The sequence below is a fragment of the Mastacembelus armatus genome, chromosome 22 (assembly GCF_900324485.2).
Source record: "Mastacembelus armatus chromosome 22, fMasArm1.2, whole genome shotgun sequence".
NCBI lineage: Eukaryota > Metazoa > Chordata > Actinopteri > Synbranchiformes > Mastacembelidae > Mastacembelus > Mastacembelus armatus.
Window position 1 is genome coordinate 5136734 of NC_046654.1, and position 26867 is coordinate 5163600.

Genomic DNA, 26867 nt, shown 5'->3' on the forward strand with positions numbered 1-26867 from the left:
AAAGGTACAACAAATACCAGCCTTGTCAGCCATGGGAAGTTAGGAAAGGCTTAGTGTACAAAAATAATGCCTTTCTTATTCACATGATTTGTGTGTCAGAAGGTAAAGACAAGGATCGGTTTGGCACGTCTAGCCTTCATTAATGAATGAAAATGGTATTCAGAGGGAAGAGTAAACGCTGAAATGTTTCTTATTCATCCTTTGGCAGTGGTGAAGTGGCATTTGGCCAAGGCAACACTTCCAAAAAAGTGCTAAAGCTCAAGTAAATGAGTCAGCCTAAACCACAGCAGATTACATCTCTGATGCAGTATACTGTCAAATGCAGCATACATTAGTCCTCACACAGCTCCAATGGGCCACAGTGTGTCCATGATGTTTGTTTTTTTACAATATATGCATTGTTATGAATATGGCCAGAAGTGTGCTCACTGGTGCTTTACAATAACATGCATAATAAGTAAACAATACTATCTAGAAACAGGGTAGTGAGTGATGTTCTGGGTAGTGGCTTTAGAAGGAAGAGAGAAAGAAAGGAAGGGAAGATGGGACTGCTGTGTGGGGAAAATTGAAGCTTTGAGGGTGGATAGAGACAGCAAAATATATCTGTGAGTCAGGCTCCAGGGAGATTGTGGTGGTTCAGTGCAATTACTGTCAAGAGGGAGAGATGCTTTAGCTGTTGCCACGAATAAGGGGGGCGGGGCCTGTCCAGGCACGATAGACCAATAGCAGACTTAGCCCTAATGCCCATGTGCGGACAGGAGAAAGAAAAAAGGCCATGGGGCCGTAGGTCTCCAGGAGGAAGTAGCAGGAGTGGGCCTGCCAAGTGAGCAGCAGCAGCATGAAGATGTGAACCGCCAGAGTCCGCCAGTGGCAGCCTGGCCGCCAGAAGTGGGATCGGAAGGTGTTGCCACGGCAACGGTGGTAGAGGCTCCAGCAGAGGTAAGAGGTGAGCGGCATGTTGAAAAACAGCAGCTGGAAATTAGTTGTTATATGTCATTAGTGCAGTTTTGAAGTTTTCAAAATAGATGTGGATGGAGAAAATAATACAACAGGGTGGCAACAGAAAATGTGCGAACAGTTTAAAGGATTACATGACATGTTAAGTATAAAGTAATGAAATATAAGGCAGTGGTTTCCAATGTGTTTAACTTGTGATGTTGACGAGGTTTTTGTGCCTGTTTTCTAAAAAACTAATGAACGATCAAAATAGTTGCATGGTGATTTTGTTAACTGTTGTTAATTTTCTGTCCACTACCTTTGGTGAATGTGTTAAATCAAAGTAGTGCTCTTACTTGAACAACTCCAACAACATAAGTGAGGCTGCCCTCCAGGAAGTGTCCATCAATGAACACTCCAAAGGCAAAGCAGGCACCACTGTGGCCATCTATCAACTCTCCTATAAACCACGGGCCTGTAGACAGAGATGGGGAAACAACACAGGACCATGAACACAATGGATGAGTTATGCTAACAACAACATGATGACAGGGACACTTGGTAAACCTAGCATTTTTACATTCTTTACATTTTTAAAGTTTATGTTACTTGTGTGACACACACATACTTTGAATATAACAACCAAAAAGAATGACTCTATGTTGTATATTAGATTCTTAAATTCTCAGACATATACATTTGCAATTGTAATTACATTTGGAAAGTACAGGCATGTTTATTCTAAGGTAGAGTAATAAGGTAACGCAGCTGACCCACCTAAGGCTGTACACAGGTTGAACAGCAGCAGAGAATAGTAGAAGGTGTCAATTTTACTGACAAGATGGAGTGACATCCATGCTTGAGAGGACAGTCCTGTATATGATAGGGACAAATATATAAATATATACAATGTAGAAAAATTACTATCTTGCTTCTTTTCACAATTAGGCTCTGTACAATATCCTATCAGCATAAGTACACTTCGGCTGCATGTAAGAAAAACTGTGTTGACATATTTCACCTCTGCCAGCAGGAACACGCAGGAACCTGAAGGCCAGCAGCACACCAACGTTCAGCAGCATTGTAAAAATGAAGGCCACTCGGCCCAGGATGTAGTGGTCTGTGAGGAGGATGAAGGACTGCAGAAAACCAAAGCTGGGAGTCAGCTCGTTCTCCAGAGTGAAGTGCTGCTCCCGGACTGTTGACCGGCCTGCTGAGTCCTGACTCGCAGGACAGACAGAAAAAGGTAATAAAGGAATAGTAATGTCTTTAAATATAGTTACTTATCAAAGTCACACTGACTAGAAGCTTCAGAACAATTTTTGCTTTAAGTAGACAATAAATAAATGCTGTACTTACCTCCACTTTAACTCTGATTGTGTGTAGTCCAGTGAGGTAGAGAGATGGATTCCATAGCAAAACATACAGAGGACCTCCAGCAGAACGGCCTTTCCCCAGAGGTTCCCCATCTACACTTACATGCACTGCTGTGATTGGAGCCTCTGAGAAGGCCAAGATCCTATCAAGAACCAATTAAAGAAATGTTTTAATACTGGTTCTAATACTGGAAATGTTACCAAGCCAGTGTCAAATATTTTGTAAAGATAACACAATTCACAAACCATTATATCAAATGTACAGGTTCAAAAGAAAATAAATATGTTTGGAAACCTTCCTAGATTTTTTTGCATCAAACATGGGTTCAAATCTGTCAGCTAATTAATATACCAGACCAAAACACAATCTTCTTAGTGGAGCTAACAGCAGTTTAAAAAACAGAGGGACAGACTACTAAATGAAAATGCAGACTGGGTATATTAAAAAGGATAGCACTATAGTACAACCAGGTAAAGTGAAGCCAGTGGAAGAGGTTTATGATCAACACAAACACGAAAGGACACCTGATGTGTGATGATCTCCGGATCCGACCCAGTGGCTCCACTCCTGGATGCAGATACTGTGCATCCTTAGGGTTGGTGATGAGCACTGCAGGCCACTGCTCAAACTTCAAGTCAGAGAAACTCAGCAGGTCATGGTCAAACGCCAGAACTCTATACCTGGATAGAAATGGGTATGTGTTCTGATAAACCAAGCAATCACAATAATAATTTAAAAATGTGATTGTGCCATATTCCATACCTGCGGTTGTCCATCCAGTCACCCAGCTCTAGCTCCAGGGTGCCTTGGGGATGTCGACTGTGGAGGATGGGCATCAGGCCTCCCAGTGTGTGCAGATGGCCACACAAATATGCAACAGCAGATCTAAACACAGATATAATTACACTCTCTTAATATGCCAACAAATATCAAGTATTCCAGATATACCTGATAAAGCAAAAAAGAGGATTCTAAAAAAATTTTCATTACGTCACATGTAGCAATAAAAAACAATCACTTGTAATTAAATCCAGCTGTCAGCTAAACACACACTAACCATTCTTGGATCGAGTAAAATTTTAGCATGCAATTAGAAAAGGAGGCTACTGAACTTTTGCACAATGACTTAGTGAAAAAAATGTATTTCTTGACAGAAAACTGGTTTCACATCCAGTCCTTTCTTACTTCATCATGTCCCGAATTCCTGGAGAAGGGGAAACTATGGTAGAAGTTGTATAGTGGCCAAACCAGACTGACTGGTTGCTTTTCAGACTCTCAGCTCTGAACGTGTCCAGCAAGTCCATCTGAGTCTGTTACATTGAGATAAAAAACATTATATTACTGAGAGCATTTGTTTCATTACATTCATTATCTACTGTGTATAAGCGCTTTATTGATTAGATGGAAAAATTGAGTGCATAATATCCAGGAAACATTATATTTACACTACCTAGTATTTGACAGTGTCATTTACTAGTCTATGATGATAACTTACAACCTTAACTTACAAACTTAAAGTCGTTACAGTTTCTAAATAGAAAACATGTCATTAAATTATTTGCCAGTAAGTAATTCCTAATCTTCATCAAATCCAAGAGGATAAAAGAGCCAGTGTATTTTTTGTCACAAATAAAGCAGAGGTGTAGAGGAAATAGTACCTGGTTGAGAATACCAAAGAAATTGTATGGTCTCTTGGGTCCTGGGGTCAGAGTGGCATCCGCACAGACAAAGGAGTAGTTGCCAAAGGGAGCTTTGTGCACATAGTGGAACGAACCTACTTTCTGATTAGCTGAGTATTTCCTAGAGAAAATGGAGAAAAGCCAACATGAGCAATAAGACACTGTACAGGAGTCTGGGATGGAGCCAGAAGCTACTCCTAATAGAGCCATGAAATAATTTAATGCATTTTAAATAAATACATTAGGCTTGCCTAGGAGACAGACTCTGTCTCGTGGAGAATAACCACTACATTAGGAATATTATGAAGATAAAAGATCAATCCTCATTAACAGATGCAGGAACATCACATAAAACACTATTTCTGTCAAAAGACATGAGAGTCTCTCTGTTCATTTAGACTCTGCTTCTATTTTGAACCTCAGGAAGTTCAGGCTTGGATTTTTGTTGATAAATAGGCCTGTAACCACTTAGCTTTAAGAGGAACTGAACTCACAACATACTGTGTTCGACTTCACAATTTGCATGCTGAGGTAACACATGCTGGAATAAGTGTGGGCTGGATGTAAATCAGGCATTTACTGTGATATTGATGGTTTCATACTGACCGGTAATAATTGTTGACGCTGTCCAGTGACATAATGTTGAATGCATCTGTTAGAAGAAATGAAATACCGGTGAGCATCATACGAGCTTTCAAATGTCTAATGAAGAAATTCCTAAGGGGGCACATTAATCCAAGCATCAGATTTCCTTATACAGAAGATATTGAACACAATCTATGTGATAAAAACTACTGACAGATAAAGTGACAGGACACACATTCCCAATTGTAATCAATAACAGCAGAATAGCTGTCAGAGACACTGCAGATCCAATAACACGCTTTCTTTTTTTGACAATTAGAAAGTAAGGATATCTTATTTCATGTCTAATAGCTTGAGATTCAATAACAGAGAAGAAAGCTGTAAAGAGTTGGGGGTGGGATGACTTCCCATGTGACGCCGAAACACAAATCATTGTGTTAAGAGATTCTTAACAGTTAAGAGATTCTTCAGAAAATCTTAATAGTACATTCCCTACTCTAGAATTTTTAACTTGAAGCACTGAGCTATGACAGGACATTAGGATAATAAAGTACTGCTGTTCATCACCATGATTTCCACGGATGTCTATCCAGCGTGTCCGCTCCATCACACGAGACCTCTTCAGGATATTGTGGTAGGCCTGCCACTCCACCTCATGCTGGAGGGAGCCCACTTTACTCTCTGTTTTAGCATCGGTCAGATCACCTGTGGGGAGGAAAAGAAAAATACAAGATTCAGCATGACAGCTGGGAATAAGCATGTGAATCTGAACTGTCATCTTTTTTGGACTGTACTAACATGAGGACCACACCCAGTAAGTCTCACTACAAAACAAAGACTTCCCATGTAATTCGGTTACCTGTTGCAAGCACCAGAGCAGGTCTGATCGCCTCAATGGTGTCAGTGCAGAACTTCTCAAAATCAGGAATTCGTCTGGGGTCATGAAATCGGCTAATGTGAATGTCAGACACCTTAAACCAGACATAAAAACCAGAACCAGGTATAAAGAAAATGATTAGACCTGGTGTCAGACCTGTGTTGTGTGTAACTTTTTAACACAGTAGCATGACAGTTTGAAAACACAAAAACTGCAAAGTCTGAGTACAACTTCCTTTGCTGCTGGAGTACGTTTTTATGTGACAGTAACACAGGTCTGTGGTCAGTGACCCCTTTCAGTCAATCATTCAGAGAGCTCAGAGGGTCAACCACCACAGCCAGAGGTAGACACTTTCCACTCATGTTAAGAAATTATTTAAAAAAATGAAACACTGCTGCAGCATCCTTTCCTAAACAACCCAACGAGCAGAGGCAGAATAATAATAGCCCACCTGTATAAACCAGAATATATTGTTCAACTCGCCGCCGGGAAACGGTGGAGAACTCCCCTTAGACTGATCTCCATCACCTACAGTCGGGTGCTGAACGCTCCGTTTAGGGTGCCAAGTCGTGTCATAGCTGTCCAGCACCCAGGAGGTGATGAACGCCAGGGCCATACCGAGGATAACCAGTGCACCGAACAGCCTCAGCATCCTCCTGCGGTGGCGAGAGAGGGGGCTAGCTGCCGCCGTCTGTCCCGGGCAGAAAAAAAGCTAGCTACTGATGAAAACAGCTAAGGGCACGAATCACACTGAGATCATCTAAATAACTAGAGGAGCATTCAGCTACATGGCTACGAGCGAAGACTCAGACCGTTTCGTCGCTGCCATCGCGGACACAGGAGCTGCACTGTGGTGCGGGTTTCATTCACAGATCCGCTCAACTGCCTCCAGAGGCAGAGGGGGGTAGCTGGGCAGGTTAGCTGGTAGCTAGCTACCCACCGGCTACCAACACAGCACAGACCAGCTGTGAAAGAATGAGCTCTCACTCTGACACTGTTTTCCGGGTATTGCAGCCGGCTGCAATACTACTGCCATCGCGAGGAATTTCGAGAATAAAGGGAGAGTGGCAGCCTGGTTTTCTGAGTTTTTTATTTTGTCCTTTAAACAATCGGATTATTTTTCAATATTATACGTCACTAAAATGATAGATAGATAGATAGATAGATAGATAGATAGATAGATAGATAGATAGATAGATAGATAGATAGAAAAAAACAGTTTTTGCTCTATTATTTGAAGGTTGACTTGAAAAATATGTTGACTTTTGAGTGTTTTCATCGTGATACTTTAAAGTTATACAGCTTTTTTGCCTAATGTCGCCTCCCGGTGGTGTGTGAGGAAAATGGCTTTTTAAACTAATTAATCCCAAAAATGTGACGTTTAATTTCATATTTAGATTATTTTGTGTTTTTTATTGCACGACGTGCACATAGTAGGTTGTGATATGCGAAAAAACGTTACAGCAGTAAAAACAAACAATGATTTGGTTTCTGTGTAGCACGTCGACTGCTAATTTATTGTGTTGCCAGGTCTGACTCACAAAGAAACAGTCAAATCCGTGACTAGAAGTTTTAGATTTTTACGTGTCGTTAAAGTAAGTTTACTAAATTGTATATTTTTATCGCGTGTGCTGCAGCGGTTGACCAAACTATAATAGCGTAATTAACTAGTGGCACAAATTAAAATAGACCAAATTATAATAGCAACCCAAAAATGTTAAACGCAGCTCAGCTTGGCGGAAACTATCCAATCTGGCAACACAACAAAACCGCGAACGAGCTTTAAAGACCCCGTCGCGCGCGCCCGAGCTGTTGCGAGGTAGCGATCGAAGCGGGGCCGCGCGCGCAGGAAGGTTGATGGTCATCACAGAGTCGTCACGTCACGGATCCGCAGCGACCGAGAGATGCTGAGGTGACAGGCAGAAGGAGAAAAGGGACGATCACACTCAGACAAATTTCCCCTGCGTTTGTTTATTTCTAATCAGCGACCGCCTCCGCCGTTTCCTATGGACGCTGAGTTCGCTATGGGATTCCTCTCGACGTGTCCCCGCCGCCACCAAACCTAGAGGATTTTTTCTAACCACACCCGGCGCTTCTTTGGATCAAGGATTGGCAGCAAATACCCGAGGTAAGGATCCAGAATCCGGAGGCCGTGTCATACGTCGCCTCTTCGGTTCAGCCCGTTCAGCCTCGTCCTTTTTCGCCTGCAGCTGCATTCATTGAGCTGGTTATCCTGCATGTTGCCAGAGCCAGGCAGGATGATCTGAGTGGCCTGTGGACAGCCAGTTTGCGTGGACGCGCCTGAGTAAATCTGCTGTGGCAACCAACTCGCTATGCAACAGCTCTCCACAGCAAAGCCAGTCATTCCGCTGTAAGGAGGATAAGTGGTGGATACGTGTAATTTTTGCTGCAGCCTGCGTCCTGTCATTCCTTTGAAAACAGCCATGTCCAGCAGAGGTATATGCGATTGTCTTTTCAGGTTTGTGCATCTGATTTTGCACGAAGTGCTCTGAGATTTAAGGCTGTTAACTGAAACTAATTATACCAATCCAGTTCTGTTCTTAAAGTGAATGCATCCTTGATAGTAAAAGCTTCAGCTGAGCAATCCTACCATATGAACACAAGTTTCCAGGACTCGACCTTTATGGTTTCTTCAGTCTGGATCAGTTGCATCCATGCTGTGACTTAAAAGGAACCCGAGAACATAGGGCCTCCCCATGTTGGCTCTTCTCCAGTTGTCAGGCCAGACTCTGGTTCCATCCAGCAGCAGCCCAGCAAGTCTCCCTCTCCTGCTCCTGAACTCAGATTATACAGAATGTTAAGCAGACACTTGACTGTCACTCCAGTTATTGTCGTGTGAGCAGCATGTTACTGCCCATGCATACTGAGTTGGCTTTTAGAGTTGCTGCCTGTTTGCTTTTTGTGAGTATTTATTGTCAAACTCTCCTGAATTAGGACGAGGAGCAGGAGGAATCTGATGTGCGGGGATCCCTCGCTGACATTTCATGATGCTTTCTGTAGCTGTAAACGTGCACCTTCCAGCAGACCAAAAGGGCAGAGGAGATGACAAGCTGCAGTCAGCAAATGAAAATGCCACTGCACCACCATCTCCATGGAGATGCCGGGGTTATCATGAGGCATGAGTTAGCTATCGTACTTTGGTTGTAATGTTTTGCTTCAAAGTCTGCTCCTCCCGGGCTGTTTTTCTTCATTGATGGTGATTCGTATGGAGGAGGAGGAGGAGGAGGAGGATGAGGAAGAGCACAGTGGTGCCTCTGTGAGGTGTGAGATTAGTCACAGTGTGTGGCAGCCTCGTGCACAGGCGTGTGTGTGCTTATGCAATATGCGTATGTGCATATGTTGGAGAAATAGCTTAAGCTTTACATACAGTTTATGGCATGACTGGCAGATAGTAGTAGAGCATGTTGTCTGCTCTTCTTACTCTGACTGTTTACGAAGGAGAAAAGATGCCTCAGACACTTCCAGGCTCTTCGACCTATAAGTACAGGTCAGGTGACGAAGACCTCGCCCAAACATTCATCTTTTCTTCTGCCCTTCAATTTTCTGTCAGATGTTTTTCTCACATTCACATGCAGTTGAGTGTAGAAAACAATATCTATTCCTTGATGAACAAATGACTTCCTCACTCTGCTGTTATCAGAAAGGATATGTCATGCATGAAAGAGCAGACGTTTCAGAAAAAGTGTTTTTCCTGAAGGAAAGCACCAGGACATGGGGTGACCTTGAAGTTCAGACACAGCAGAGGTTATTTGATCACAGCGTTCACAGCAACTGCCCGTCCTTTGAGATGAAGCATTTTGTACAGCATGGTCACAAATAGCATAATATCAAGAATTCCAATGATGTTTACATAGAGCAGCTCTCACTTTAGAGAGTCTACAAAGATTGCAGACTCTCAGATCCTACATGAGGAAAAATCCAGATTTTAGTGCCCAACACTGCCTCAAATTGTGTAAAAGACAGTTTTGGAGAAGTTTGGCTCAGCTTTTGTCAGTATGGATTTATTGAGAGGTGTTGGACCAAAGTAAGGTCTTTCTATCTATTTCTGATTTTACTCTTTCTTTCAGTCATTCTCTCTCGAAGATGTGCCCTAATGATTTTGGTGATCCCTCTTTATCTAGCGCCATTAAAAGTTCTAATATGCTTTATAAACTAATGACATGCTTCCCATCATCTTCAGCTGTACTCTGTGTTTAATGGTAGTTAGTAACTTATAGCACACTAATAATACTGCATAACATTATACCTGCTGAACATCATATAGTAATGATATAATAATAATAAATAATAATAATACATTTTATTTCATGGCGCCTTTCAAAGTCTCAAGGTCACCTTACAGATAGAAAAGGAAGCATACAGCATGATATACATAGAGTGCATTAAAACAACAGTAACAAGAATGCATAAACGGCGGGAGAGAATGTAAAGGCAAAAGCGTGGATTATCTAGGAAGTGGGCGAAGTACAGTAAAAGTAAATTGAAATACAGAAACCCAGATGACAGAACAACAAATATGAAACAGTATGAGACAATATGAAATAGGCAGAGGGTGGTAGGACATCACGGGCTGCTTTGAGAAGTTAAGAGAGTTAGGTGGAAAACGCTATACGGAACAGATATGTTTTGAGTGATGATTTAAAAGTTGATAAGTCCGGAGACGACCGGATGCGATGAGGGAGAATGTTCCAAAGGCGGGGCGCAGTGTGGCTGAAGGATCTAGCGCCCATGGTGGCCAGGCGCGCTGTAGGGGTGCAGAGGAGAGTGGAACTGGAGGAGCGGAGAGGACGAGGCGGAGAATAGATATGAAGTAGTTCAGTGATGTATGGTGGGGCAATAGAGTGGAGGGCTTTGTAGGTGAGAAGGAGGATTTTATAGTTTATACGGAAGGACACACCATCAATACCATCATATTGTATTGATGGTGTGTGAAGGACTGCTGCTCAGGTACACAGACACAGCTGCCATTAAATTTGTTATTGTTTACCTCTATATTTATGTTTATCCTGACTCATCTTACGATTTCATTTCTCACTTATACACGCTTGTAATTATTACTATTATAGTAACTATCATCATTATTATTATTGTGTAGTTTTTTTTCATAGAATATTTTGCTATTTTTATTGCAATATTTTGCTTTACTGCTAAATCACCTGAATATCCCGGGCAAGAAATCAATAAAGTGTTATCTTTCTTTCTCTATCTACAATGTCTATGTCAAGTATGAGATTTATTATATTGAAACATCTCATCCAGTTGTGTCATCTGTGTGTTGGAGCAGCACCCTACACTTGAGTCTTATCCCTGGGTCTTAATGCGTCGTGCCACTGTTATCTAGTCTCTTCCCTCTCCCACTCTCATCCTGGTGCATATTGGGATTGATTGCCTCCTTCATGTTTAGCTCATACCCAGTAAGCAAATAGTGTTTTCAGAGTTTGTTGCATAACCATAGATGATGACTTGAGGTCGAGTTTACTGAGTTTGTTTAGAGGGAAGCTCAAGGAAGTTAACTGGTGTGTGTTCTGCTGGGGATTGCTGATCTATGACAAGGATGTATCATATAGTGGTACGATACACCTTGTCCAGGAGAAACATCAAATGAAGTTAAATAAACTGTTATGCAGTTGACATAAACCTGTGGTATTGTAGGTGATAAGATTGTTTGATTTTAAAATAATGTTTTTTAATTGTCATGATACCTATTTTGTCCAGCATTATACACAAGAAGAGCTGAGTAATGAGGCATCAGAATGTGAAGTTAGACAGATTAAAGAGCATCATTATATCTGATGAGAGTACTTAATATACAAGACCTGCATCATGGCTGTTGTAAATAGAAGATAGAAGACTGGGGAAAATCATAGCACAAAGTGTTTTGTAATTTAAGATGCAAGATTTTTGACTGCAAGTTTGGGGGTAAGTTTTGTCTAGAAAGACAGCTGCCAGCAGCAGGTGTGGCAGCTGCAGCAATGGTCAAACGTCAGAAAGGTCCAGCCTTTGAGCTTTTATTTTAACTTGGTCACTCAACTAGTGAGACTTTCTAACTTTATCAGCTTAAAACAACAGATCTCTTGCATATTAAAACTGTGAAATAATATTATTCCAAAGAACATTAGCTCAAGATATTTTTTTGGCAAACAAACTTCAAAATAAGCAACTGATTTCCTTCATTCATTTCTGACATATTTGTATCTCTCTTGGACTTTTGCAAGGCTTTCCATCAAGTTCCAAATGCCTGGTCCAGTCTGAGGTTGCTAGTCGAGGGGGAAGCAGTGAGGACAACGTCCCTGGTCCACAGACGGGATGAGCGGGGGAGCGGAGCAAGCTGACATCCTAAGCGTGCTCTCCCTGGTCAAGGAGCGATGGAAAGTGGTAAGTGGCGTGTTTTTCAGCAACAATAGGCAGTGTGTTTTCTAGCCCTGTCACTGCCTGTCCCTAGAACTCCCTCTGTCCCACAGATAACAACTCTTTGTTCATTGAACAATAGTTTCAGCTGCTCACGAGCCCTTCTTTTCTTTTAAACTATATCACCTATGACATGAACAGTTTAGGGTCATGTCTCTTTGTTCATATAGTGCTGCTGCATTATGGGAGATCCAAAAATAGACTGTATAGCTATTTGTGGCAGTGCAGTGTGCTGTAGGCAGCGGCAGCAGTGTCCTCCAATGGACCATGGCTCTCAGTGCTGTGCCTACTTGGGTGCCATGTGAGGCTCTTACACTGAACTGGCAGCCGGGCACCACTTCCTGTCTTCTGAGGAGATGACTTACATAAGAATGCAGCTAATCCCACGATTTATCTACTAGTGCGACACACAAATGAGTGTGTGTGCATGGAGGACAGTGAAGGACACGTGGGAGCTTAGGGAAAATAAAGCTGCAGTATTACTGAGCGGTGAAAGTGAGCAGGTGGAACTGCTGGGGGCAATTTGAAGACATGAAATAAAGTCAACATTTGAGCCTCCCTTAGGTCTTCATCAGTGCACGCTCACACCACAAAGTACTGTAGCTATTTACATGTGAGCAAATTACAGTCACATTTCCTTTAGGTTAAACTAAAAAATGATTGATGATTAATGAATCAGTTAATCAGAAAAAAACAATCAGCAACTACCTTTATTTATTTGATAATCCTTTGAGTTCTCTTGCAAAAATGTCAAACCCTACCTTACAATATCTGCTTTCTTTATTGTGATTGTTGTGGCTAACATCACCCACGCTTGATGTAACAACCCGTTTCTTTTAGGTAATTTAGGATGGTATTTTGTTTTACACGTATCACCTGAGGCAGAATAAGTAGGCAGTATCTTTTACTGGCAAAGATTACATCACCACTAATTAAAATCTGGCGCAGAGGAAAAAGAAACTGTTTCATGGCAGATTGGAAAACAGACAGGTAAGTGCGACTCTTGATGCCAGAGGAACCTACCTCACAGACCTCACAGACCTCACAGACCTCACAGACCTGGGATCCACAGACTCTGCAGTCAGACCCTCTAAGAGAGTTTAGTCATCACTGTGGAAAGCTTCTTTGCTGAAGTACCTTCCAACAACTTACATTCACTTCACTGTTTGTGTAGAATACTTTTCATACAGTCTGTAAATGTAGAATTTCTTTTATATAAAGTTTCTAAGCAGTGTGTCGTCATTTTCCTCTAGGTGAAGAAGATTGGGGGTGGTGGGTTTGGGGAGATCTACGAGGCGTTGGACCTGCTGACACGCGGCAGTGTAGCCCTCAAGGTGGAGTCGGCTCAGCAGCCCAAACAAGTGCTCAAGATGGAGGTCGCCGTGCTCAAGAAGCTTCAGGGTGAGATCAAATGGATTCAGAGGAATAGGTTACATTTCTGAAATTGATTGATCTTCCCTGGTACAGTGACCTAATGAGCTTCCCCCAGTGAGGATGCTCTTTGTATGCTTAGGATTCTTGGCAGGAAATGCTTAGATGAAGTAAAACATTTCTATCAATAATTTGGATTGGTAAGGATAAAAATATGCAAAGAAGGAGACAACACTGTTTGTTGAAAATGCAGGAATAGCTGGTGTCCATAAGTAGCAGGACAGAAAAATCTCTCCCCCTGAGACCAGATATAGATTATCTGACTCATTTGAAAGCAGTTTGGTACAGGGTTCAGCACAGTTTGCTTCAGGGTCTGCAGTGCGGTGCACCCCATCGTTCAGCATGAACAGCAGATAAATTCTTTACTTCACATCTTGAGCTGACATGGTGGTTTAGGAGGAAAAAGTTTGAATGCAAAAGTTTCACCGAGTGACACTGTAGTCATACGAGAGGAAGTGTATGTTTGTGTGTTTGGACACTGCCAGTCTTTCATAGCATAGAAATAGGACCAGCACAAAAGAGTTCCTTCAGTAGGTTGGATAGTGTTATTTCGTTCTCTCCTTTATTAACTGTCTTTTCCTACCCTTCTTCCTTTTTACCCACTATGACTTTTTTCTTTCTCCCCTCTGAGGGGAAAATCAATGGGCTGAGATCATGTTTGCTGTCTAATGGCTATGGCCTGGGGCATCGTGCTTATGTTTTTTCCTGAGCAAACCAACATGTAATTTGAGATGGATTGAACTCCAGCCCCCAGACATTGCTGACCCGCCCAGCTTTAAAAGTAAACATCTTCCCACAGCCTTGCAAGAAGACTAAGGGGTTATGTGGGTTTTGTTTTTGATTTGCATCCTTGTAGTTTGGATTATTTTGATTGATAGTTTAATATTTTAGTGAATATAAACAATCTAAACAGCATTTTCACTGGAGCTTTTGTTAGTGTAACCACATTCACTGTTCGGTGAACGGATATGGGGTGTGGCTCCAGTCAGCCTACTGTTACAGCAGTTCCCTTTTAAACCAGAGCATGCACACACTCATGTACAGACACATGCAGAAACACACAAACCATTCATGCATGTGTGGACCCTGGAGTTGTTATAACCTATAAATCAGCAGGGAAGTCATACAGAGAAGACGGTGAGGGGAGGGCACCATGATTCACACACTGTGCTGTGCTTTACTGTGAAATGATGGAACTGATATCAAGTTAATGCGAAAGTGCCCTGAAACTCTCATCTCCTTTATCTCCTAGGTAAAGATCATGTGTGTCGCTTTGTGGGGTGTGGTCGGAATGACCGCTTTAACTACGTGGTGATGGAACTCCAGGTTGGTCTAAATGCAGAAAACTGAATACATCACAAGCATTAATTTAAATTTATATATATTTAATTTAATATATATATATTTAATTTTATATATATATATATATTTCAAACTGTTCTGTCCACTTAACATATATCACAGGTTTGCAATAATAAAAAAAGAACTAGACTATACATTAAATAATAGTAATACATATTTTTCTTTTTAGCCTGTTTGTTGAGTTACAGGTCTTGCTCTGGTCTCAAAAGGGGAGTTTATCAGACAACTCATTCTTTGGACTTGTACATGTTCCCACAGGGTCGTAACCTGGCTGACCTCAGGAGGAGTATGACCCGGGGAACCTTCAGCATCAGCACCACTCTGCGGCTGGGTCGGCAGATCCTGGAAGCCATAGAGAGCATCCACTCTGTCGGCTTCCTGCATCGTGACATCAAACCGGTGAGTCACAGGATGGTGGCTTTCTGCTTGGCTCCTATTAGGAGGCTTGTGTTCCATCTGTATATTTCTGGCACATGGAAATATTTGCATTACTTCTGTCTGGGTAGCATTTTTGACTCTTATACTTTTTATTACTGTCTCCTGGTATTATTTCTTTTTGACTGTTACTATTAGAGAACATTGGTTTTGTATGAGGAAGTCTGGAGTGGCAGAGAAGTATGTTCGAGTGGTGCAGGACATGTATGAGAGCTGTAAGACAGTGGTGAGGTGTGCTGTAGGGGTCACAGAGGAGTTCAAGGTGGAGGTGGGACTGCACCAAGGATCAGCTTTGAGCCCCTTCCTGTTTGCTGTGGTGATGGACTAGCTGACAGATGAGGTTAGACAGGAATCTCCGTGGACCATGATGTTTGCAGATGACATTGTCATCTGTACTGAGAGCAGGGAGCAGGTGGAGGAAAATCTCGAGAGGTGGAGGTTTGCTCTGGAAAGGAGAGGAATGAAGGTTAGCCGCAGTAAAACAGAGTACATGTGTGTAAATGAGAGGGACTCAAGTAGAACGGTGAGGTTACAGGGAATAGAGGTGAAGAAGGTGGAGGATTTTAAGTACCTAGGGTCAACAGTCCAGAGCAACGGAGAGTGTGGAAAAGAAGTGAAAAGGGTACAGAGATTTGGGTTAAATGGAGGCAGATGATTCGTTGTGGCGACCCCTGAAGGGAGCAGCCGAAAGGAAAAGAAGGATATCAGAGAACATTGGCTCATAATGAGTGTTGGTTAAATCCCCAACGTACAAGAGAAAATGAATACCATCTGAGCTGCTGTGTTAAATTATTTTCCCTTTTTTAACTTTTGCCTCTTTAACTCTCTCCTTACTCTGCTTCAGTCCAATTTCGCCATGGGCCGCTTCCCCAGTACCTGCCGTACCTGCTACATGCTGGACTTTGGTTTAGCTCGGCAGTTCACCAATTCTTGCCAGGAGGTTCGACCTGTAAGTGCATTTTTTATATGCTGACAGACAGTCAAATTACTAAGTATGAAGTGAAAGGTGTCACTCATATTAATTAAAACCAAAAATACAGTGAGTATTTCACTTTGCGAGGTAAAGTAGACTCTTATTGAATCCTAATGGTGAAAGTGTAAAAATATGCCCTTGGTTGAACTTTAAAAACAATTAATGTAGCTTTAATGTAATCTAATAATGTAGTTTTAGGATTGGAAGTAAGATAAAGAGAAATGTAGAAATAGTATTTTTTTTTAGTATGTTTTATTTTTGGCTGAAATGATTCTGTAGACATTCTACAGATGTGGTTTGGAATTAGACATAAACATGTTTAATTTATATCAGTACTGTGTTAGCATTTAATTCCTGTGTCTGTTGTTGTTTATCAGCCTCGTCCAGTGGCAGGGTTCAGGGGAACAGTCCGTTATGCATCTGTCAATGCACACAAGAATAAGGTCAGTATCCGTCTGTGTCTCTCTGCTCGAGTGCTTCAGTAATATATGATGGTAATACCCCATTGGGTATTTAGGTGTGGAACTTTTTGTCATGATTTGTAGTCAGTCAAACATTATTGATTAATGGTAACTCAAACCTGCAGGAGATGGGTCGTCACGATGACCTATGGTCTCTCTTCTACATGCTGGTGGAGTTTCTGGTCGGTCAGTTGCCATGGAGGAAGATCAAGGACAAAGTAAGGACAACCAGGCATAGCTGTCCTTCCTGGAAAGTAAACAGCCATGTCTAGGTAGCTGCAAGTGATGAGAGATGACAGAGGTGTGTGTTTTCGTGTGTTTGTTCATTCCCAGGAACATGTGGGTAAGCTGAAGGAGACTTATGACCATCGTCTGATGCTCAAACATCTGCCGGCAGAGTTTGGTGTGTTTTTGGATCATATCTCCAATCTAGACTATTTCACCAAACCCGACTACCAGGTAATTCAAGATTAATAAAGAGTAAAAGCTTCTCATATTAGACAGATGTGCTGGTTTCAGTGTGTGATTACTTATTCATTCTCAAATATTCTGGTTTAAAACCGAAATGGCACATGACTTAGAAAGGGCTGATCAAGTTAATACAACCCATCCATCCAAACAACCCAACACACACACACACACACACACACACACACACACACACACACACACACACACACACACAATGTGGTTGCTTTTTAAGTACCTTATCTTGCGTTTAATTGGTAAAAATATGTAAAAATCTGTTAAATCTCCAAGGATTAAAAAACTCACAAAAGATGCTCTGCTGTTGTGTCGTTACAGCTGCTAATGTCAGTGTTTGACAATAGCATGAAAACCTACAATGTAGTGGAGAATGATCCTTATGACTGGGAGCGGACTGGCACAGATGGCACTTTGATGATCAGTGCCAGTGCCACAACACCCCAACATCACACCCGCCTTACTCCAGCACATATGGGGTATGTTTGATTTAGGAGTGAATATTGGAAGATTTATTTTATATTCCTACCTATTTCATTGTTTATATATTTTTTGAATACAATTGACTAACATCCTCTTGCATCATAATGATTTATTCTGTTCTTTTATAGTCTCAAACATAAAATTAATTTGTCTGATCCTTTTGTTGTCCTAGCATGGCAAATGCCTCTCTCATCCCTGGTGACCTGCTGAGGGAAAACACGGACGAGGTTTTGCAGGATGAGCAGCTTAGTGATGTGGAGAACAATCCCGCCCCTGAGCGCCTGCAAGGCTCTCCTCTCCACCCGCACCGCAACCAGGAGGCTGATGTCTGGGAGGAGCTAGACCGCAACCGTAACCGCATTAGGACTGCAGTCTGGAAGGTAGACTCCATATGAACACACAGTTTCTGTAAATTTGATAAGGAAGTTTCACCACCTTGTGTGCTCTAAAGAGAGTCAATACCTCAGTTAAAATTGGAATATTTCTTTGTTAAATAAGTAACAAAATCTGACTTATTTCCACAGGCAGCGACAGAGGAGGAGCAGGGCAACAAGCAAGGCAGCCAGGGACACCAAAGCCCCTATGTTGGGGCAAGTCTGGGTTCCCCAGTCAAACTGCACTCTGAGGTGGGGGCCTCAGACAGGGATGGACCCCTGCTGAGGAAGCTTCGCAACATCCACAGCTTTGAATTGGAGAGGAGGCTTGGCCTAGAGTCCAAGCCCAGTCCAGAACGCCTTCTGGAGTCCTGGTAGGTCCAGCAAATAACCAATCCATCTTTGTTAACATCATTTTTTTCCCTACATTTTTCTTAGGATACAGTAAAGACTTAATTGTTTGCATTTGTCTTGTGCCTGTTAAGCTCAGCCAAGCAGCATACAGGAACCCAGCGCCAGGAGGGGGCTGACAGAGTTGCAATCATCCCAGTGACTCAGGGTCAAGCTGTACCTGCTGGGGAGCGTCCCGAGAGGGTCTGGCACTACGATGAGGAGTTCCTGTCTGGTGGTGGTTCTCCTAAACCTCCATCCCCTGGATCACTAGAGCAGGGAGAGGGGGCAGCCAGCAGTGGGGGCTTTGTGGCCCTCAATCTAAGCTCTGGGAGGCAGGACATTGACTCAAGGGAGTGGGTAATGGTGGAGCGACCTAGTGGCTCACCAGGGGCCAAGGTTACTACCAGCCCTTCAGAAGAGGATGAGGAGCCAGAGGTGCTCCAGCCTGGGGAACAGTCTCCTGGATGGGAAAAAGACAGCAAAAGCCCTACCTCTGGCAAAGCTAAACAAGAAAGCATGGCTTCCTCAAAGGGAAGTGCAAGAGTTGACAAGCTGGAGCTAAGTGTAGGCCCTGTAGGGACACTCCCTCCTGTCACTCCAACCAGCCCAGCTGAAGCTCTGGCCGAGGGAGTCCTCACTCAGGTGAGCCCTTTCGTATGAAGACCATTTCACAACATGATACACGTGATACTGACTGTAGTCAGCATTTTAAAAAGTTAAAAAGCTGCACAGAGTCAGAGTTCTAGCCATAGAACGTCAGTGCTAGTATCATACAGCAGACTTCCACCAGCTGCATCTTGCTGTAGCTTTAAGCTAAATGTTACTGCTTTGTGTTTGCTTGCTTCTTCACTTGTGTATATCAGAAGACATCTGTTACACAGCTGCAGAGCTTTAATAACATTACAGCATGGAGAAAACAGAGCTCATGGCTTTGAAATGCACTTTTGTTTACATCAGATATCATGTATACTTTAATCTTATTTGTGTTTGGTTGGTTTTATTTACCTCACAAATCATTGATTTATTCCAGAATATGCTTTAGTTGCTTATATTACTTTTTATATTTATATTATATATTACTTTGCTGCTTTGCTATTCATAACCTTCCATCAGCTGTTTGGCTATTGAGATACTCCGATCTACGCACTCAGTGTAACTACGTTAACGAAGACTGTAGAGCAGAGCAGCGTGTCTTATTCCAAGAGGAATATCTGTTCACTCACTCTCATACAACCAGAACTACTGCCTCCAAGCTGGAATTACACGCTGCCTTCCCCACATCTATCTCCTGTGCCTCCTTTTCCTTCCTTAGCATAAGCTCACCCCTGGTTGTATCTTTGTGATCCTGCTGCCCCCTTATGCGTCAAAAACACCACTTTGTTGTGTTCGCCGCTGGTGTAACTTGCTTGTCCTGACTTAGAGTCCCCCCACCATCCTTCCTCCATCTTCTCACTCCATCACCAATCTCACAACCCTTCCTGTCTTCACCTCCCACTTCTCTCCTTCCCCTCTCCTAGCTCCCTACCTCTCCTCCGTCTCTACCTGAGGAAGTTGCGATCCGGACATCCAGCCCCATCCCACTGCGCTCTCCCAGCCCTCACACCCTCCTGACCACTTTGTCGGACCCACTGCACCAGCGCCAGTCACTGGGCATGAGGCGTAGCCAGTCTGTCGACCAGCAACAGCAGGAACGCCCCTCCTCTTCTTCCTCCTGCCACTCCTCCCTTCCACTACCACCAAACCCTGCCCCCGGCACCCGCTCACCCAATCGCAGGAAACTGCCGGCCATTCCGGCAGGTGCTGCCACCACCAAGTTTCCCTCTGTCATACGAATCACCCGTGCCCAGCTTCAACAGGTGATGAGCCCATCACAACCCCACAAAAATAGACCTCCATTCATACCTCTACATCAGTTGCAATAAACCGGCTGTCATCACTTTCTTTCTTTCTCATGTTTTTTGTTTTAAGTTGCTCGTTTTGGCTTTTTCCTTCAGTTGGCTTGTTTTTGTGTTGCTGTCAGGCAGATCTCTCCAGATACCATGAAGGGCAATGTGCAGGCCAGACATAGCATGGATCAGATGTGTCCCTGTGTCTGGACATGTGTTCTTGTGATCTGAATAGGGGTGTATGTTTGTCTGATTGTGGCATGTGTGTTTGGAATGTCGAGTCATAATTACAGGTTGCATGATCTCTTTTGTTTCAGATCGTCTTTGTCCTCTCTATCTTTCTCTTTCTCTCTCTCTCCCTGTATTTGTTCCTCACCCTCTCTTCGCTGAAGCCCCCTGCGAAGTTGCGTGAACATTTCCTGTCCTACTTGCCGGTTTAGTACTCACAGCTTGACTGACACTGCCATAGCACTTGTGTGTTTTGGTCTAATAATGGTAGCTATGGTATTGCATGCTGTTGCCAAACTAATCACCATTTATTACCCTATATTATAAAATTCTTCTCTTTTCACAAATCTGCATCAGGCTCTTGCTACAGAACTACAGCACAACTCGACATGTTGTAGTCTATAAGCAACAGACCTTTGACATTTAGAAATTTATTCTCATTTTAGTGTGCTTTATTTTTTTAATAACATGTGTATGTTTTCTCTTTTTATGTCTCCACCTTCCTCTCCCCTCCAGTTGACAGCTCAGCGTCCCTCTGGGCTGTCCTCCCAGTCAGGATCTGACAGTGTTCCACAGTGCCTCCTGCTGGAGAGGCGTGGTGAAGTTGATGCTGAGGCTCAGCAGGTCCGGGAGCACACAGTGGACATCAGCTCCCCACAGGATCATGTGCCCACTCATCTAGGGACACCAACAGACCCCCTGGCTGAGACATTGGTCAGTGGAGACAGCCACAACAAAGCTCAAAATCCTGTTCCAAGCCGCGCATCTTCCCCACGCTCCCCCCGATCACCACGATCACCACGATCACCTCCTCCCTGTTCACCAGCTTCTCCACGTTCACCTTGCTCTCCTCGCTCACCTCACTCCCCTCACAGTCCCATTTTTGCCAATGGCCACCTCTCCCCTCCTGTTAATGGCCAAAGGGATTTAAGTAATGGAGTTTTCCCCAAGCTGAAAGACCCTGAGAATGATCCTGGCCCCACACTCTCTGCCGCAGAGCTTCAGCTAAGAGCAGAGGAGAGTGGAGGAGTGAACTCAGCCCCAGTTCCAACTAGTGCCCCAGCCTCTTCTTCTCCGGCTGCCCCCCGTAAGGACCTTAGCCGCAGGCAAAGTAGAATCCCTGTACTAGAGCCCTCCAGCCTGCTGGAACTCCCACCAACAGGGTCTGCCAAAGAGAGACTCCTGCAGAAGAAAGCCAGCCACCAGGGTTCTGTCCCCTCTCCCACTGCCTCACCATCCCTTTCTGACCGACGTGGCCCTATCCTGGCCTCTCTCGCTAGAGACCCACTGTCCTCCACCTCTGACCGCTCCCAGGATGAGGACTCTCTTATGGGCTCCAATTCTGACCGCCAGGGAGATGATGCTCCATCCCTCTCCTCCTCCTCCAGCCCTCTTTCCCGCAAAAGCAGGATTCCTCGTCCCGTTCATTCAGCCTCTTCAGCTGAGCAGCTGGCTGCCCAATATCTGCCACGCCCACCCCCCGGAAAGCCACCTTGTCGGCCAACAGTGGAGGGCAGGTAATCTGTTGATCTGAATCCCTGTATTCTGGGACATATTCAGGGACATAAGCATTCAATATGATCAGCATGGTAGAAAAAGATAAAACATAAAAGTCATTTTAACTTGCTCTTTATTCTAATTCGTGTGATGAGGACAACACACAAATTAATGAAGTATTTAATTTACTTATTTACTTGATTGCTGGTAGCAACATTTCAGAAATATAATCACTATATATAATCAAAATAATCAGATCAGAATGCAAAAAGGCTTTAAGAACTAATAAAAGCTACATTGAACATTAGGTTTTTAGGTTAGTATTGAACGTATTACTGGAGCCAGAGACAATGGTTAAATCAGAAGTTTGGACGGAATAAGACTAGATATTTCCTCTTGTTTACATTTATTTTATTTCTGCTAAGCTAGGCTTTAATATTTTAATTAGATATGAGAGAGATACTGAACCTTTTATCTGTCTTTTGGCAAGAAATGCAATTTATCATGCTGCTTCTTTGTGTTATATAAAATATATGTCTTGGCAATTATTCATTTCCTGCCCTGCTTTTTTGTTTGCAAAACAAAACTTTTGTTTGTGTTATACCCACTTAGGCTTAGGCGTTATCGCATCCGAGCTGGCAGTACCAGTGACTCAGACCTCCTGACATGCCTTGCTCAGCTGATGCATGGTTCCCGTGGCTCCCCCCTTCACCACCGCTCCTTAGCCCAGCATGGGGGCTCCAGGATGGGTATCTGCAGCCTGACAAGCTCTCCGCACCACCATCGCAGCTCTAGCGCCTCCCCGCGCAGCTCCTCTTCCCTGCAGCGCTCTGTCAGCTCCTCGCCTTCTCGGCAGGAGCACCGTGGCAGTGTGGGAGGGGGCTGCCTTGGCCGCAGCCGCTCACCTCCCAGCTTTTCTGGCTCCCCGCCTCCCCGCCGCTTCTATCCCCACCACCAGGAGACTTGCTGCAGCCGCCAGGCGCGCACAAGTCCCTTCCACCTGTCCAGGGGTAAAGGCTGCAGCCGAGAGGGAAAATGTTCAACCAAGCTGAGCAGATAGTTTCCCACCAGCCTGTGGTGCCACAGCAGAGAATGGGAAGACTCTAATTATGATAGGGTAGACACCAGTCAGGATAAAAGCCTGAGTCTTCCTTAATAATTACAACAAAAAGTCTTGTTTTGTTTTTTGTTGGCAGTCTGAACCTTACACTTGTCTTGCCACTTCCCATTGTTCTCCTCACTCCTTTTCTATGGACACAGGATTTGTCATTAATTTCTGTACCCAGCTTCAAAGGGGTCCTCCAGTGATTTACTATTTTACTTTTATCATGGGACTTGTGAGAGAGATCTGAAAAAGAATGGCTAGAAGCAGTGCAGTGGAAATAGATATCCTGACAATAAGCTTCTTACATTCCCCGTAATACAGTTCAGTGGTGTATTTCATCACACCATCCAGTCTAGTAATATTAAACTATTTTCAATTACCCACACCTCCAGTTTGTGCTGAATGCTCTCTGTTAAAAAAATGTTTCAAGCCCAAGCTGAGACAACCCTGATGACTCTCAATACAATGTGTTAAATCATTGGAGTGTCCCTTTTGTAAACTTATCAAGCGATACTGCTTATGTCAGGATCCTCATTTTATATTTATCAACATGCTGTTAGGCAAAATAGTGTAGCTGCACAATTGCTTTCACAATACAGGAAGTATTTAATACATTATAGTTAGTTGAGCCAGTATGCACATAAATAAATCTGTTTCCTGCTTATTCCTTAGCTTTAAACCACCCAGCACTACAATAGATAGTTACGTGTTTATTCCTAACGCTAATGCACTTGGATTATACTGATTGAATATGTAGCTGATTACATCTTAATTAAATATTGGCTTAGGGTTGAATCATTTATCTCCTCTGCATTTGGAGATTGTAGGCAGGGTATAATATTTACTTTGAGCTATATGTGAATGCATAGGCAGAATCTGTGTGCACTTGTATTTATTGAGATATTTATTTTGGGTCCTACCCTACTGTGTGATCTTGGATGTGTGGTTTTGTGTCTCTAAAATTAGTTTGAAACAAATAAATAAAGGGGTTACTCCAAAGTGATCCTTTATACAGTCAATCATGTAAAGTGTGTGAGGACACACACCTTTCCGTGCCTACTGTGTTGCAAAGAGGAAATTTAAATGTCATACTGAATGAAGGAATTACAGGTTAGAATAGATAAACTCTTTTTAGATCTGAGGGCATTAATGGAACATGTGTTTCCAGTAGTAGTAGTAGTTGTAGTAGCATTAGTATGCTTAAGCAACACATGGTACATTACTGATGAGTAATGTTCAGACACAGATGTTTGTCTCAGCGTGTGCCTTGGCACTTTGGGCAGCTTGACAATTCACTCAAGTTTATAATTAGAAAAAAAGGAGCCAAAAAGAGACTTGTGCCAGTGGTTAGAAGACGACCCTTTTCAGCAGTATTCTTTTACGTAGAAAAGGTAGCAACACAAATATTTGTAAATGAAATACAATTTGAGCAGCAGTTTACTTGAGGACAGAGTAGCTACTATTTGTAATGACTAAAGGAAATATTTAATGAAACTCATTTTAGCTGTCCCTCATGTCCCAGGTAATGTTAAACATAGAACTTTGAACAAATGTGAATTTCAGACCTCAAACAACATTTTGTGAAATGTTAGTGAAAATAGGGGCCATGTGTAAATATAATTCTCAGAGCAGAGTGATTTTTCATGCCTCCATGTACAAGAATGTTTTTGTTGTTTGTTCTGTGCTGGAGAATGTTTTTTTATATAATGACCTATGGTATGCTTGTGCACAAGGCAAAGGAATCATAGTATTGTTTGTGTTTCATTTCTTTAGGATTCCTCATTGAAACTCTCCTCCACAACCTCTTCCTACTCCTCTGCTTGTAAGATACTGTAAAATATCTCCAACGTCCTTTCAGTGCTACTCTTTGCATGAGAAAAGAGAAAAGAAAAATCTACTCAGTCAGCTACTGAGTCAAAAGCTGTACCTCTTCTCATTCCATGTCATTAACCTTGTGACGTTTTAACCCAGCAGAAACTTCATTACCTGTTGGGTGAGCAAATGTAACTTCTGTAAATCTGTATGTCTTCTTTGCCCTATCTCAGTATTCATTTTCCTCTTCCCATCTGATGTCTGACACTAGTTTTCTGTGCTTCTTGCACTGACTTGGGATGATTGTGTTGCTGGATAAAGATGCACTGTATTTTTATCAGTTTAACTACCTGACATGATGCACAGAATGATTACCGGAACATAAGAAGAAGAATAGACTTTGCTGTGCTTTGAGTTGAAAGACTGACAGTCATAACTTATATAAGATGCACATATGAGCAAAGAAAAAAATCACATGGCCAAATGTTTTGATAAATTTTGCAGTTATGGTTTGACTTGAGATAATGATAAAGTGTATAGAGAATGGGCGCAGTGCTTTGTGGATAAAAAATGTGCAGTTCATCTGATTCATGCAGATCTCGCAGGTACTTATGCTAGCCTCACAGAGCAGCTATGATGACTCATCCCAAAGGCAGACAGCGTTCAGTCAGTCAGCCGCCTTAATGTCTCTTCTCTGCCCCTCTGTGCATAGTGAGGGATGACTGAACCTTGTCTGTACTGGAGATCATTCCACTATTAGGGCCAAGCCAAGCCTTCCTGTCACTTATCTCTTGTCTGTAAATGGCTTGCGCTGCCATGTCTGTCAGCGTGGTCAGTATATCATGACTAAATGAAATGAAAACGTATCTGGGTGAAGTATACAAGGTGTGTTTGTTTGTGTGATAACTGTATGCTCTCAAACAGGGGTGTGCAATTTCTACAAGGCGCCAGCAATCAATCTTAGAATTCTCCTTCTTTCAACTCACAGATTTCAAGATATTTCAAGCTTTTCCAATTCAGAACGTAGTTGTCCAGACTTTTAATATATACATGTGAAATATTCAAAGTAATTATTTAAAGAAAATCATCATTGTAACACCATAAATTATAATAATAAGCTTCAGTAAAAGAGTGAAACAGACACTAAACACTGCTGCTGGTTTTAAAAGATAATCAGATTTCTTCTCATGCTTTTTTTAATATTATTGCACATTTGTGGTGTGTAGTTGTAGTGCTCGTGTTATCTTCCAGATGAGACTTTGTCACTTTTTAAAGTGACCTGCTGTTAGAAAGGTCTCATATTTATAGAGTAGATTGCAGGTATGTGTGGTTACAGATACCCATATGAGAACAAACACTTTTGTTTTATTTTGAAAGGTGAGATGAAAACTAATGAAAGCTTTGGTCTGCACTTGTACACTTCTCATGGCATAATATCAGATTACTTGTTAGTAACTTATAAATACAGAAATTATTTATTGTGAGTGACATTTGCTAATTTGCCCATCCAGCATTTTGACTTCAATTGAGGTTTTTTAATGGTTGATATTTTTGTGTTGTAATGTCTGTCATGATTTTGAAACATTAACTGTACAGTCAAGGAAAGAATGTAACAGGTTGAAGTGTTGCATTGTATATAACTGTAATTATTTATGTTTATTCTATAATTTGTATCATATCAATGTGTTTTTTCTTTTTTGTTTTTAAAATAATTTTGTATTTTATTTTTATAAACTGGTTATAAATAAAATACTCATTCCGCATGCAGGCAGACAATTATGACGGGTATTTGTTTTTCATCTCAAAGGATGATAACAGAAATTATAACATGCACCTCCTGGCTGAGGAAGTTGCAGAAGTAGTCAGCTCTTTCCACTAGCGAAAATACTGATGATACGTGGCGTTGGAACCGAGATTCATTATTCACATAAAATAGTAATAGAAGATGTGGGTAAGACGAAAACCCAATTACATTTTAAGAGTTTCATAAACCACTTTCAACATATAATTTTACATTAACTGATTTCTCTTTATATAAAGCACTGTACTGTATACTTCTAT

The 26867-nt window shown here is 42.4% G+C and overlaps 2 protein-coding genes across 3 annotated transcripts; one reads left to right on the forward strand and one right to left on the reverse strand.

Moving 5' to 3' along the window:
- Positions 1-634: 634 nt before the first annotated feature.
- tmem62 (transmembrane protein 62) lies at positions 635-6423 on the reverse strand. The gene is made up of 13 exons (XM_026309111.2): positions 5906-6423; positions 5437-5548; positions 5145-5282; positions 4599-4644; positions 3972-4113; positions 3499-3623; positions 3076-3198; positions 2838-2993; positions 2296-2455; positions 1958-2156; positions 1714-1809; positions 1293-1411; positions 635-972 (listed from the first exon to the last, which is right to left on the reverse strand). The coding sequence occupies exons 1-13, from the start codon at positions 6104-6106 to the stop codon at positions 670-672; spliced, it is 1920 nt and encodes a 639-aa protein (XP_026164896.1). The 5' UTR covers positions 6107-6423; the 3' UTR covers positions 635-669.
- An 897-nt stretch (positions 6424-7320) lies between these two features.
- Positions 7321-26526, forward strand: ttbk2a (tau tubulin kinase 2a). 2 transcript variants are annotated; one of them, XM_026310829.1, is made up of 16 exons: positions 7321-7582; positions 11691-11850; positions 13137-13284; positions 14567-14640; positions 14935-15075; positions 15956-16060; positions 16462-16527; positions 16671-16763; positions 16879-17004; positions 17350-17507; positions 17684-17891; positions 18036-18259; positions 18371-18920; positions 19796-20134; positions 20909-21909; positions 22502-26526. In XM_026310829.1, exons 2-16 carry the CDS (start codon positions 11782-11784, stop codon positions 22947-22949), a joined length of 3750 nt encoding a protein of 1249 aa, XP_026166614.1. In that variant the 5' UTR covers positions 7321-7582; positions 11691-11781; the 3' UTR covers positions 22950-26526. The 2 variants fall into 2 exon arrangements, with proteins under 2 accessions (XP_026166614.1, XP_033180890.1); XM_033324999.1 differs by lacking the exon at positions 7321-7582 and adding an exon at positions 7816-7911.
- Positions 26527-26867: the final 341 nt, after the last annotated feature.

Excerpts from the sequence above, each read along its gene's own strand:
- tmem62 (XM_026309111.2), bottom strand. The coding sequence starts at position 6,106 with ATGCTGAGGCTGTTCGGTGCACTGGTTATCCTCGGTATGGCCCTGGCG. Across the intron at positions 4,114-4,598 it reads AGCGTCAACAATTATTACCG|GAAATACTCAGCTAATCAGA; the intron begins GTCAGTATGAAA and ends CATTTTCTCTAG. Across the intron at positions 3,199-3,498 it reads GGAATTCGGGACATGATGAA|ATCTGCTGTTGCATATTTGT; the intron begins GTAAGAAAGGAC and ends ATCTGTGTTTAG.
- ttbk2a (XM_026310829.1), top strand. The coding sequence starts at position 11,782 with ATGAGCGGGGGAGCGGAGCAAGCTGACATCCTAAGCGTGCTCTCCCTG. Across the intron at positions 17,892-18,035 it reads TTAGGACTGCAGTCTGGAAG|GCAGCGACAGAGGAGGAGCA; the intron begins GTAGACTCCATA and ends TTATTTCCACAG. Across the intron at positions 20,135-20,908 it reads CCCGTGCCCAGCTTCAACAG|TTGACAGCTCAGCGTCCCTC; the intron begins GTGATGAGCCCA and ends TCTCCCCTCCAG.